Below are 13,733 nucleotides of genomic sequence, written 5' to 3' on the forward strand. Positions count from 1 at the left end.
GAAGAAGAAAGGAAGCGAGAATCTGCGCCCTCACGAAGAGGCGCAGCGAGAATCGCGCTCCTTCAAGAGGCGCAGCGATTCTTTGCGTCCTTTCTCGACGGTTATCTACTAGAAATCCGCAAAAACAGGTTTTAACAAAAGGGTTTTAGAAATCGGTTTTAACGGTATTTTCGACATAAACCTTACAATTGATGATACGAAAAGTAAAATACAATAAACAAAAGAGAGATTTACACCCTCAGACTTACATGTTGACGAAACGAGAAGGACTAAGATATCGATTAGTGATGCTCGACGCGAATGCAAAGAAAGTGCCCTCGTAAGAGGAAAACGATTAAGTTAAGGGATAATTCACGTGGTGCCCCTGAGGTTTGGCTTAATTCACGTGGTACCCCTGCGTTTAAGTTTGTGCACATGGTACCCCTCAACTTTCATTTTAGTGCACGATCTACCCTTTTTCATTAACGCTGTCAAATATTAAACGGCAGTAGGGTTATTGAATTGTTGACCTATTTTGGGGGGAAAGTTTGTTGAAACCCAATAACCTTTTGAATATCCAACTAACTAAAATTTGTAACTAGACTAACTAGTATGACTTTCATCAAATACCCTTGAAGTTTAAGATTTGTGCACCAAATACCCTTGAGGTTTGAGAATTGTGCACGAAATGCCCCTGTTACCAGAAAGACCTATAACGGCTAGAAAAGTAGCCGTTGGACTCTAGTTATTGCATATAAAGAGAGTTGATGTTAATATTTGGAGCAATGACTCTTACACACTACTACAAACACATTCCTACTATAATAATGCAATCATCATCTAATTCAAGATCTAATTCAAAAGGGGTGCAAATTGATAACAAAAATTGCCCTAAATGTAAGAAGAGATTCAACATAAGGTCATCTGGACCTTTGGCAGCAAATCCATCAAGATTGTACTACAAATGTGATGAATGTGAATGCTTTCAATGGTGCAAACCCAAAAATGAAGACATGAATGAGTTGGTTGGTGAGGAAGCTGCACAAGTTCATGATGCTAATGCTATACAAGAGTTTAAGAAGAAACTGAAGGAACAAACAACTATCATTTGTGACTTAAAAAGAGAAATTGTAGATTTATCTAAAAAGTTTCAATTGAGTTTGAAAATAGGGATAATAATGTATATGTTTTTAGTCTATATTATAATGAAATAAGTGTTCTAGCATTGTGATATAAAAAAAAAAAAGATTTCAGAAACCTAAAACAAATTCCATGCATTATACTACCTCATTGGCATCCAAGCATCCAAGAGTTTAACCCAAAAACTTACATGATTCATCTAGTTCAACAACTAACAACCAACTTACTAACAACCAACTTATCTAAACAGACTTGCCAATTCTTATCCAAGAGTTACGATTTATCTAACCCAAAAAATGAGTAGTTAGAAGTTGGAATTGACATTACAAACACAGTTATAATGTCAATTACAACTCCTACAAAAAGTCAAGTTAAATCCAATGTTTTCAGCAACTAAAATAAAATGTTACCACATTAACTTCTAAATCAGACTGGAGGTTGATTTGTTGAAGTTGAAGCACCATCAGTCCTTCTCTTCTTTGCTGTTGGACCACCTTGGCATGATCTTGCATTGTGGCCTATTGTCTTGCAAATAAAACATCTGATGATGGTGGACCTGCTGCCTCTCTTTTTCTTTTTCTCATCAGGCTTCCTCTTTCTTTGTCTAGCTGGCCTTCCTGCTGATCTTTCTTGTAGTGGTGGTTGGATCATAGGAAACTGAAATTCAGGCCACTGATCCTTATCAGGCATAGGGTGCATGATATTGCTATAAGTTAACTTATAGCACATCCCAGAGAAGTAGCCATTCAAATATTGCATTGGTTCTTCTTTGTTGTGATAGATGACCCTACATGCATGCTTACATGGTATCCCAGTCACCTGCCATGCCCCACACAAACATGTTTCATTCTTCAAATTTACAGGAAAGGCAGTTGTGGTACCTTCAACCACCTCAAATTCTCCACCTCCAACTTTTATCACTCTACAATGCCTTGAGTCTAAACAATTAGACTCAATAATACCCTTTGCATATGGGGTAGGATCATATGGTTGTATAGCCTCAGCTATATCAATTCTTTCTGCTATCTTGTTCATCTGATATTGTCTTATCTCTTCCATCAAGACAAGAATTGGTTTGGCCCTCATGTCATTAATCACAGCATAGCCTCAGCTATATCAATTCTTTCTGCTACCTTCATCCTCATCCAAACCCAAATTTATTGGCTCACCCCTTCTCTTACCCCTTCCTGTCCTTATCTCAGTTGCCTCAGCATCACTTTCAGGAGTAGTTGACTTAGATTTTGGAGTATAAATACCTTTTCTCTTAGCAGTTGATCTAGGAATTTTCTGCTTTGGGTTAGGCCTTTTTTTAAACAATTGAGACAAGTTTGGGGTACTATCAGGAGCATTTTGGTTTTCTGTGCTAAATCTATTAGCAGTTGGACAATTTTGGGTGAACTGACTTGCTGGAGTGTTTGCTTGAGTTTCAGGGACAGTTTCAGGTATGGTGGTGGTGGTTGGACTTTTAGGGATATTTTCAGGAATGGTGGTGGTGGTTGGACTTTTAGGGATAGTTTCAGGTATGGTGGTGGTGGTTGGACTTTTAGGAGTAGTTTGCTGAGAAGTTGGGTTGCTGTTTGTTTGAGGTTCAGAGTTATTCTTGTTTTGAGGTTCAGGATTGGTCTTTTTTGGGGGTTCATGGTTAGTCTTTTTTTGAGGTTCAGGGTTGGTCTTCTTTTGAGGTTCAGGGTTGGTGTTTCTTTGAGGTTCAGGGTTGCTTTTTTTGTTTTGCTAGCTCAGCCAACTCTTGAGACTCAAAGACTCCAAAGATAAACAGATCTCATTTGTCTCCACATCCACAAAGAGGCACTTCAATTGCCAAAGGTTCAACTAACAAACCTTCACTCTCCACTCTATTTTTCTCCATCCTTTCCTTTTCTTTTTTCTTCTGCATCTCCTTCCTCTGTTCTTCCATCATTCTTGCCTTTTTTATTTCAGCCACTAACCTAAACTCCTTAATTGGCTTATTTGTGTCCTCAATCCACACATCAATTGTCTCAGAGCTTTCATAATCCCAAAACATTTTCAGTAAATCCCCATCATCCTTAATGTTTACCTTAGCATCATTCCTTCCCCTATAATACATAGCATAGACAGAGGGCAATAAAACTTGTTGTTTCTCAGCAACAACCCCAAGATCAGCAATTACATCTAGTAATTGTATAAAATCCACATCATATATAGCATAATCAAATTTTTGCCCTTTGTAGTCACATTGCAACCAAAACGCAGCTTCCATCCTACCAAGATCAGCAATTATATCAAGCATTATTTAAATACAGTCTAGTAAAACACTAACCCTAATTATTTTAAAACAAATTAATAATTGACAAAATCACTCCAAAATGGAAAGGGATAACAAAAGGGATAACAAAATCAGAAAAACAAACAAATACCCTAATTATTGAATTGCAATATTCATAAAACCACATCAAAAACCCTAATTAAGATTCACAAAACAACAATTATCTACATGCAAAAAAAATCGTTTACATAAATCCTCATTTAGGAATGAGTTAATCACAAAACAAAGAGAAAAAAATTAAAAGACACAAATTTTAACCCGAAAAAAAAAAAATAAGATGAAGATGGTTACCTGGAATACAATAGCAACGACGAAGATGATAAAGGGAGTGATCAAAATGAAGAAGATTGATGAAAAATAAGAGCTGATTTGGGGTTTTTCGGGTTGATGTGATTGATTGTTGAGGTTTGTGGAGGATAATCGTCTAATGTATGGGGAAGTCAGAGAGGTTGTCCTTTTTTTTTATTTGTTTATGAGTGAAATGGGGGGAAAAGAAGTTAGGTTCATGGGAAAAGGGGGGAAAATAGGTTAGGTGTTCAGGGAGATGACGCCGTTATAACGGCAAGAAAAGTAAGGGTACTTCGTGCACTAAAATGAAAGTTGAGGGGTACCATGTGCACAAACTTAAACGCAGGGGTACCACGTGAATTAAGCCAAACCTCGGGGGCACCACGTGAATTATCCCTTAAGTTAATTAATTTGATTATTGTGTAGTTGGTCAAATTGGTCGGTCATGCAACGGAGAGGCTGGTACCCGGAAAGATCCGAGCTTACGTGGTCGAAAGTTCAAGCACGTAGGCGCCAATAAGTAAGAACAAAGTCTAGAATGCAAAGGGAGAAGAGAAGGGCGGACACTCGCGTGAGAAATATGAGGAGCGAAGGCTCCTATTTATACTAATCACGTGAAGGAATTAGGGTTTCGGAGACTCTTTGGAAGTGAATCTCGGAAAGATATGAAAAAAGATATGAAAAACACGCAGAAAAGGGCCTGGGAAGAGGCGCAGCAGCCACTGCGTCTCTTGGAAGAGGCGCAACACCTGCTGCGTCTATTCCCAGGAGGTTTCCTCCTGCTGAAGAAAGATTTCCGCGTTTGAGTTATGGTAGGACGGAAATAATTCGATCTTCCTTAATATTTTATATGAATATTACGGGATTTTATTTGCCAAAAGATAAAATTTGTGAAATATGGAATAGAAATATCTGGAACATTCCAGAACATTCCGACTCGGGATTTAACGGTTATCAGAAAATGGAGACGGTTTTAGGCCCGGACACCGAATGTACTCTAATTACTGCCGAAACGACCGCATCGGGACGTAGATGACAACCATGAGGTAGACATTAATATTTGAGCAATCACTTGACGATAATCTTACGAACTGTCACAAATCGTTCCGCATATTAAACATGCGGCCCAATCATCACCGGGTGGTTTTGCGGGAGGTGTAGAAATGAGGTATCTACAGAGCCCCCACTTTGACTGAGGCTTGGACAAGGCGAAAGTCAAAGTATAGCCATCAGGTCAATCGAAGATTACAACCTGACGACTATGGCGACGCGAGGCGGTTCAAGGGGTCTGAACCAAGGACCTGTCGTCGGGAACATTTTAGAGTCTGTCGACTATCGGGGAGGGTCGTTTAAAGTCCATTAGACTACGTAAGGAGGCTCGCCAGCCATAAGAAGAGATCATACCTAAGACTTCTTTCTCGAGATGCTTCCGGAGGTGCATAGGAGCTAAGGTTGAGACCTAAAGGATATATAAGGATTGTGCTAGGGTGTGGGACCCTAAAGGAAAGCATTGACGGGAAGGAGGCCTAAAGTAAGTTCAACTTAAGGGGTAAACCGAAGGTTGGGTATAGGAACTCTATTGGTTTGGGGAACTTGAAGGCTTATGAACCTAAAAGGATTGGGATCCTATAGTTAAAAAAGTCCTAATTTCGGGTTTACGAACCTAAGAAAGAAGGCTTTGGGGTTTGGGAACTTCTGGAGAATGACACCCTGTCGAACTCCGCGGGAAACATGAAATATTGCGAGTAGCAGGACACGGCTGGGAACTGCTGGAGGGAAAACTGTTTGGATAATCTTTGGGAAAATATTGCAAGTAGCAGGACACGGCTGGGAACTGCTGGAGGGAAAGATCTGCTTGGGTAGATGTTAATCCTCACGTCTTGAGAGAGACAGTACGTCCGCTTACTCTCGCTGGAGACATCATGGGGAATTATTCTTCTTGTCATGAGAGGGAAAGTATATCCGCTTACTCTCGCTTGAGACATAATGAATGTGTGTCGAATTCTTGTGAATAAGTAAATGCTCGTTGCGACAAGCAAAAACGGGTCTTGGAAGGAATAAACAGTCTGCTGCTGGCTTGGAAATGAGAGCCGGAACGAAAGAAAATCGTCGAATGGACCAAAAGAGTAAAATAGCATTGGGGAAGAGGCGCACCAAAGATGGGCCCACAAATAACGAACTTATAACGAATTTTTGAAAATCCGTATGGAGGGAACAAAAGGAAGAGGCGCAGCAAGAGCTGCGTCTCTTGGAAGAGGCGCAGCGCCTGCTGCGTCTATTCCCCCATTTGGTTTTCCTGCGTAAAAAAGCGAAAATCAGAGGGATTGTATTCATTTGCATTCGAAACACAAATCACTCATTTCTCTCTCAAATCTTCACCATTTCCGCCAAGGTTTGATTCAAAAGCTTGCTTTAAACATGACTAATCGAGGTATGTATATCAATCTTGCATTAATCTTCTACATTTGTTGAATTTTGAGCCGCAAAATTAGGGTTTTCGACCGTTTTGATCGAAAATTTAGGGCTTTTCCCCCAAATGAATTTGCTTTGTCAAATTGACGTTAGAAATGGATAGTAGGTAATGTTAGGAACATAACCATGTATTTGTTTCGAATTTTTGTCGAGTTTTGAGCCTTTGAGTGAAATTTTGAGACGGTTTTACAGCTAAACCCTAAATTGCTTCGAAAATAGCCCTAGGATTGCCCATTTACGATGAAATTTGATATTTGGGATCCCTGGGTGATGGGCAAACTTTCTACCATCTCGGAATTTTGGTTTGTGACAACTTTTCAGGACACCTTTCTAGGGCATAATCGTCGTTATAGCGAAATGCTGCCGAAATTTCGACTTGAACCCGGGACTAGGCTTCGAATTGGACTTGACTTGACCCAATTTATCACATGAGTGATTGGGTTGACGGGAATATGGCCAAAGATGGCAAGGAAAGGGTGATTTCAGGGCTTTGAAGGCTCGAAAACTCCTTAACAAGGGCTCGTCGTCATATGACGCGGCCTGAATTTGCTTTAACATTGCAGGTGATGAGGCTTCTACTTCTGGGAGAGCTCCCATGGAGATAGACGCCGCTACTGTTGAGGAGGCTTTAGAGCGAGCCTTCACCGCGGTGATGGCCGCCGAGTTTCACGAGGAGGAGGCCGTCGAGGAGGAGGAGATCCCGAGACGGGCCAACGTCGGGCGAGGAGGTCGTCAGCTGAGGGGAGCTCCTGCGTGGGCTGAGACTTGGGAGAGTAGGCACCTCGTGTGGGCTGCGGAGGGTCACCTGTCCTACAGGACGGTGAAGAGTTTGGTAAATAGGAATTCACTACTCACTACTCATCCCCTATTCATTCTTTTATTCAAATTTCTTTCAAACGTCGTTCAAAACTAAAGATAGCTTTGCTTAAAATCATAATAGGAGGCCGGGAACATCAGGTCGTTCTCGGGTTACACGACAGCGATGGAGCACTACGAGCGGCTGTCGGCGGAGGAGAGGGCCATGATCGAGCGTGGAGCGTTCGGTCCTTTGGTACAGGTCTGGCGGGATATCGTGAAGAGGAAGTTGCGGGCTAATCTTAGCCTGGTCCGTGCTTTCTTGGACCGATTCTGGGACACGACTTCCACGTTTCACATGCCTTTTGGTGAGGTGGGAGTCACTTTGGAGGATTACGGCATGATTTACGGTCTCACCGCGGGGCCCGAGGAGGTGGTGTGGCCGGAGACGCCATGAGAGTGGACTCGGCCGAGGCGAGGAGATTGATCGGCCGGAACTTGTCGCCGAAGGTGTTGCGATCTTGGGTTTGGTACCCAGTTCTTACGTTCGAGACTACTTTGCGAGGAAGACCCCGGCGCCGTGACGATTGACGGGAGGGAGACGGCTCCTCCTCCTGTCAAATGGTGAGCGAGAGGGCTCGTCGTGGCTTTGGTGGTTCCCGTCTTCGATTTACCTCGGAGACAAGGGCGAGAGGTCATCGACGAAGCTTCTTCCCTTTCTTTCGACCCGAGTTCCCTAGGGCGCTGGGACCGGGTCATCTGCTGGTTTTGCGGTCCTCATCCGCTTCATGAGGGCCATCGTTCGTCCGGAGTTGATGGAGAAGGGGACTTCTCCTGGTGCTGTCGGACCTAGACTACTGCTGGAGGTATGAACCTACCTTTAGACTAAAGTAAATTCCTTTCTTTATCAAATCACGAAAGATCGTCATTGATTATTCTACTTTACAGGCATGGGTGTACTCCTACTTCCCGAGTCTCGCGCCCTAGAGGATGGAGCCGCTGGAGAGGGCATATCCTGTGGTGAGGGATTGGGTGATGTGTCGGACGAAGAGCAAGCGTTCTTCTCACAATGTCTACCGGCGGGACGTGAACGCTCTTCAGCTGAGCAGCGTGAGTATCCCATTTGTATTCATTTATACTTCTTATACTTTGCCTTCAATTGATCATAGGAATGATCTTTGCCTTATCTTGTCATAGTGGGTGCCCAGACCTTGGGCGGAGTACGCTGGAGTGCCTCCTTTCGTGGCTAAGGTCCTTCGACCTAGAAGCCCGAGACGACTGCTGTTGAGGACGTCGATGGGTCCTGTATGGTACTTGGGCGAGCGTTTGGCTCGTCAGTGCTCTCGGGACGCGTTGACGGTTCCCGTCGATCCTCCTAGGACGATGTTTAGGGAGCCTTCTGAGGCTGAGAGGGAGGCGGACTTGGCTGGTGCCAGTGGCGACGACCTTCTTCTGCTTGGCGAGGACTACTCGGCGTTCCTCTACGGGAGGTTGGCGTACTGGCCGGTAGTGGTGAGTATCTTTTACTTTTTCTTGATTTGATTTTGAGAATTACGACGAAAGATCGTCGATTAATGAGAGCTATTTTGTCTTTGCAGGAGGTCGAGGCGGCGGGCATCGAGCCCCCAGTGTACCCCGAGACCCTCGAGTACACTGACGCGACCGGGAGGACGACGATCTCCGAGTTGCGTGAATTTGACGTAGATGTGACGGATGCTGGCCTAGACGACTGACAGCATCTGATTCGGAGGGTGAGTCTCTAACTTGTATAACTTTCGTGTAGGAACACATTTGATTGAGTTTGTTCAATTTGCTGAGAATTTCCTTTGAAAATGCAGGTCGCGCCGTCCCGGTTCGTGGCATTATGGAGGGTGGCCAACCTGCTGCGAGCTACTGCCGTTGAGGCACTCGTCGGTGGTCGAGGTCGTCAGGTATGAACCTTACACCTACTTCTCTTTTTGATTTTTGATTTTTCTATTTTCAAATTTGCTTGAATCGATTGACATGAGCCAATTTATTGCTGTTTACAGGGTGACCGCGAGCTGGAGCGAGAGTTGACCCAGTCTCGGGAGGAGACAGCTCGCTTGTTGAGGGAGCTCGAGGTTCGGGACGCCGAGATCGCCGTTCTGGCGGCGAGAGTTGCAGAGTTGGAGGGCGCCCAGCAGTAGTTTTGTGTAGTTTTGTAGACTTGTACATTTGGACATTTGATTTTGAACATTTTTGGACTTTGTTTGGGGCGCAAGCCCCCAGTTTACTTGTACATTTCCTTTGTTTGGCGTATATACGACGGCCTGAGTGCCTTTGCTGCTGGGTTGTGTTGCTTGTATCTGCAGGTTAGTTCTTGAACAGGTTTGGTAGATAACGGTTTGCGCCGTCATGCTGCCGAGATTTACATAGAAATCACGCAAAACATACATTTTTATATACATATGGCCTTAATTAGCGCAAAATGAGACTCAAAAGAACACAAAAAAAGCAAAAATTTTGCCGTTTTGCCGGAAATGACCGGACGGTAGGGAGGGTTACCCCCTAAAAAAAACGAAAAAATAAATCTATAAGTTAGAGAATGTAGAAATGAAATTAAGAAACTGAAGTGAATAAAAAATGCTGAAATTTGTTAATAATGGAAACACATGAAAATTGTTTCCCCAAAAAAAAGAAAATGAATTAAAATGAAAATTACTTCCTAAAAGAGAAAATGAATTAAGATGAAAGTTATTTCCTAAAAAAAGAAAATGAATTAAGTGTGATGAAATGGCGAAGGTGTCGACGTCGCCTCGAAATGCGTGCCCGCGAATTTAGGAAACCTGAAACATGGTAATCTTCCCGTATTTACCAAAATAAAACCCTGTAGGAATAGGAAATCATTCGTTATAGAATTAGGAAAGATCCAACGCGAAATCACGAAGTGAGATCGGGGAGAGGCGCAGATGAGCCGCCCCTTTGAAGAGGCGCGGCCCAGTCTTTGCGCTGTTCCTAAGCCGGTCCGTCCGACGGATTTTTAGAAACAGAGAATAGTATAAATAGAAGCGTCGATGGAGCTTAATTCACATAAATCTCCCGTCTCTTCTTCGTCTATTCACATAAAACTCTTAAAATAAATCTTCAAAAGAAAATTGTCATTATGAATACTTTGGAGATCCGCATGAAGGAATGGACCAACGAATTTTCGAATATGGAGAAGCATGACATGGGTGCTTATAACCTTGGGTCTTTGTTGAGTTTGAAACTCATCAAGGTTGTAAAACCGTTCTTGGATGCTTGCCTTGACTATTGGGACCCGAATTATCATGTTTTCGCGTTCCCAGGAGGTGACATTTGCCCATTTTCTGAAGAAATTGCTGCTATTGGTGGGTGGGACCCCGAACATTTACCTGCCATTCCTTCCACTTCACAAGGGTATAAGAGCAAATTTAGAGACTTGCTTGGACTGACCAGACTTGAGGTGGATCGTCTAGTTACCCCGAAAGGCGTGAGAATGTTGGATTTTGTGGACCGGTTCATCAACAGGGCCGACCCTACTGTTTCTCATGTTGCTAGGCGGAGGGCATTTGGCTTTTGCTTGTTGCATGTGTATGTCTTCCAAGGACACGTTGATGAAGACTTGAGAGGTGATCCCCGTCTTTTGGGCCTTATTGAGCAAATGGAGTCTGCGAGAGCCCAAAGCATGCTTATGCTTAGGAGAGATTATTTTGGGTTTGGATAATAGGAAATCCAACCGCGATCTGCCGTTCTTGGGGAGTCCCGTCATTTTGCAGGTAAAAGTCATCTCTTTTTTTTTTTACATTTTTTTTTTTTTGTCTTTTTTTCTTTTTTTTTTTTTGTCTAATACCTGCTTTTCGGTAGGTTTGGCTTATGGAACGGCTCCGATTGATCGAGCCCCCAGTTCATGCACTTTCCTATCATGCTCGTTCGATTGCGATGAGGACGCGGTTGTACATGGTGGATTTTACCCGGGTCTGCGATTATTGGAAGAACAAGCTGAAGAATGATGATGGTCCGTTGATTAGGTGGGTTGTACCGTGGTGGCACCTCAAGTCTCATCCTTTGGAGTGTTTTCTTTGGATCCCACTAGGTCCGTGCGCATTCCTGGATTGGAGTTTATGGTGTGCATCTTCCCGGAAAGGCTGATGAGGCAAGTTGGGCTGAAGCAGACGATCCCGAGGCTTGACACCGTCCCGCAGACTGCTATGGCGCTTACTACCGAGAGACGAAGGGAGTGGGCTATTAAATGGGCCCAAAGAAACATTTGGTTCTCGAGCTTCTCCGCCAATGCTTTGTGGGTGTCGGATTCTTATCTGAGGTGGAGAAAGGCTACTACTCCGGAAGAGTGCGAGAGACTGAGGAAACGCGAGCCTGTTGATTACAAGGTGCGCGAGGGAGAGAAAGAGAAAGAGAAGCATCTGACAGAGGGAGAAGAAGAAGCCGGGTTTCAAGTCATTCATCCTTCGAAGAAATCCAAGACTACTCCTGTCGCAGAGATGGTGATTGGCAAGAATGGAAAAGCTAGACCTCGAGAAAGACCGTTGGTGATTAGGTCTGAAGTGGTCCAAGAGCGTCCGGCTCGAGGTCATGACAAGAAATATGACAAGAATGACAAGGGCAAGGGGAAGATGGAGGAATAGCCCGAGTCTTTATTTATTATTTGATTATTATTATTATTGTTGTTATAAAAGGTGGGGTTTTTAGAATCCTAGCCTATTCTATTTTTATTATGTAACGTACTTTTATTATTAGAAAATGAATGAAATAAAAAGGTTAAGTGGTTATGAAACCGTTGTGATTTTCTATTTATTATCCTTGTCGAATTTCAAATGCAATGCAAGTGTCCTTCTATTTACATTTTAGATATAATGGGTTGAATCCTGTGAAGGATTGCCTACGTATTCACTTTAAAAGCGAAATCAAACCCTTATGCGTAGTTCGAGTAAATGTAAAAGAATAATTGTTCGAAGCAAGAGCTTGTAATGAACATAGAAAATAAGCATGAGCTTTTGCTTACTCTGGAGGTGCGAATTTAGTTTATTTGATGATATGAGGATGACAAACTTGTCAAAATGCAAGAGCACAGTGACATTAGTTAATTTCAGCTGGGCCAGGGGCCGTTTATTTAGTGCCACAAGAGCGACACGTGGGTTTACGCGAGGCGCATCTTTTGTTCCTATTCTAGGCATAGTACCGTTTCAGTTGGTCAAGGTTTGTGGGGTTTGAAAACTCATTCCCATCTAGGTCTGTGATTCTAACCACACCCCCTGGGAGTATGGATTTGACTAGAAATGGTCCGGCCCAATTAGGTTTGAATTTTCCCCTTGGGTCGACAGGTAAAAGAGCTCTAACCGATTTGAGTACTAAGTGTCCTTCTTTGATGTTTCTTGGCCTAACCCTTTTGTTGAAAGCTCGTTTGATACGTGCTTGATATGTTTGGACATTATGTAAGGCGCGTAGCTTACGTTCATCCAGGAGGATGAGTTCTTCATATCTATCCTTTTTCCAATCGGCCTCCGGGATTTGACTTTCTAGTAGAATACGCAGGGATGGTATTTCTAGCTCGACTGGTTGTACGGCTTCCATGCCGTAGGTCAAATAGAAAGGAGTAGCCCCAGTGGGCGTCCTGACAGATGTACGATACCCCCATAAGGCAAAGGGTATCTTGCTTGGCCAATCTCTATAGTTGTCGATCATTTTCTTGAGAATCGTGACAACATTCTTGTTTGCCGCCTCTACCACGCCGTTAGTCTGTGGTCTATAGGGCGAAGAGTGGTGATGCTTAATCTTGTATTTGGCTAGCAATTGCTCGGTTTCGGCTTGGAAGTGTGACCCGTTATCGCTAATGATTTCATGTGGGCAACCATATCGACAGATGATGTTGTTTTGTATGAACTTTGCCACATTTTTAGCCGTAAGACCAGTGTAGGAAGCCGCTTCTACCCATTTGGTAAAATAGTCGATTGCCACTAGAATGAAATAGTGACCTCCTATTCCGGCTGGGGTTATCTTTCCGATTATGTCAATTCCCCATGCAGAAAATGGCCAAGGAGATGTCATTGTGTAGAGCAATGAAGGAGGGACATGTTGTACGTTCCCGAAAATTTGGCAATTGTGGCAATGTCTTACGTATTTGATGCAATCGGATTCCATTGTGGTCCAATAATATCCCAGACGTGTGATTTTCTTTGCCATCATTGGCCCACTCATGTGAGGACCGCATTCTCCGTCGTGGACTTCTTCCATTACCTTTCGTGCCTGTGAATGATCAAGGCAACGTAGGACTACACCAAGAGGTGTTCTTTTGTATAATTCTCCTTGCATGAGAACGTATTGGGAAGCTAATAGGCGTATAGCACGTTGTCCCCTCTTGTCCATATCCGGTGGATAGGTACCATTAAGCTTAAAATTCAGGATTGCTTGGAACCAGGGCTCCTGTGCGATTTCCTCTTCATCGGTGGACATAAGCCGGCTCTGACCGTCGTTCGATGCACAAAGGCATTTCCATCATGTGATCCGGCATATTTATCAAGGATGCGAGTTTCGCAAGAGCGTCTGCAAATTGATTTTCCTCATGAGGTAAGTGTAGGTAGGTTACGTGATCAAAGAATTGAGCGACTTGGTCTATCCTAGCCTGATAGGGTGCGAGGCTTTCACTTCGGATTTTCCAAGATCCTATAACTTGGTTGATGATCAGTGATGAATCCCCATGTACTCGGAGGTTTTTGATGCCTAAGCTTACTGCCGCTTGTAGCCCAATAAGATAGGC

The 13,733-nt window shown here is 43.4% G+C and overlaps 1 protein-coding gene across 1 annotated transcript; it reads right to left on the reverse strand.

Moving 5' to 3' along the window:
* Positions 1-1,545: 1,545 nt before the first annotated feature.
* LOC141652900 (uncharacterized) lies at positions 1,546-2,205 on the reverse strand. The gene has a single exon (XM_074460518.1). It carries the CDS (start codon positions 2,203-2,205, stop codon positions 1,546-1,548), a length of 660 nt encoding a protein of 219 aa, XP_074316619.1.
* Between the last annotated feature and the right edge of the window lie 11,528 nt (positions 2,206-13,733).

The sequence above is a fragment of the Silene latifolia genome, chromosome 1, assembly GCF_048544455.1.
Source record: "Silene latifolia isolate original U9 population chromosome 1, ASM4854445v1, whole genome shotgun sequence".
In the NCBI taxonomy this organism is placed as follows: Eukaryota; Viridiplantae; Streptophyta; class Magnoliopsida; order Caryophyllales; family Caryophyllaceae; genus Silene; species Silene latifolia.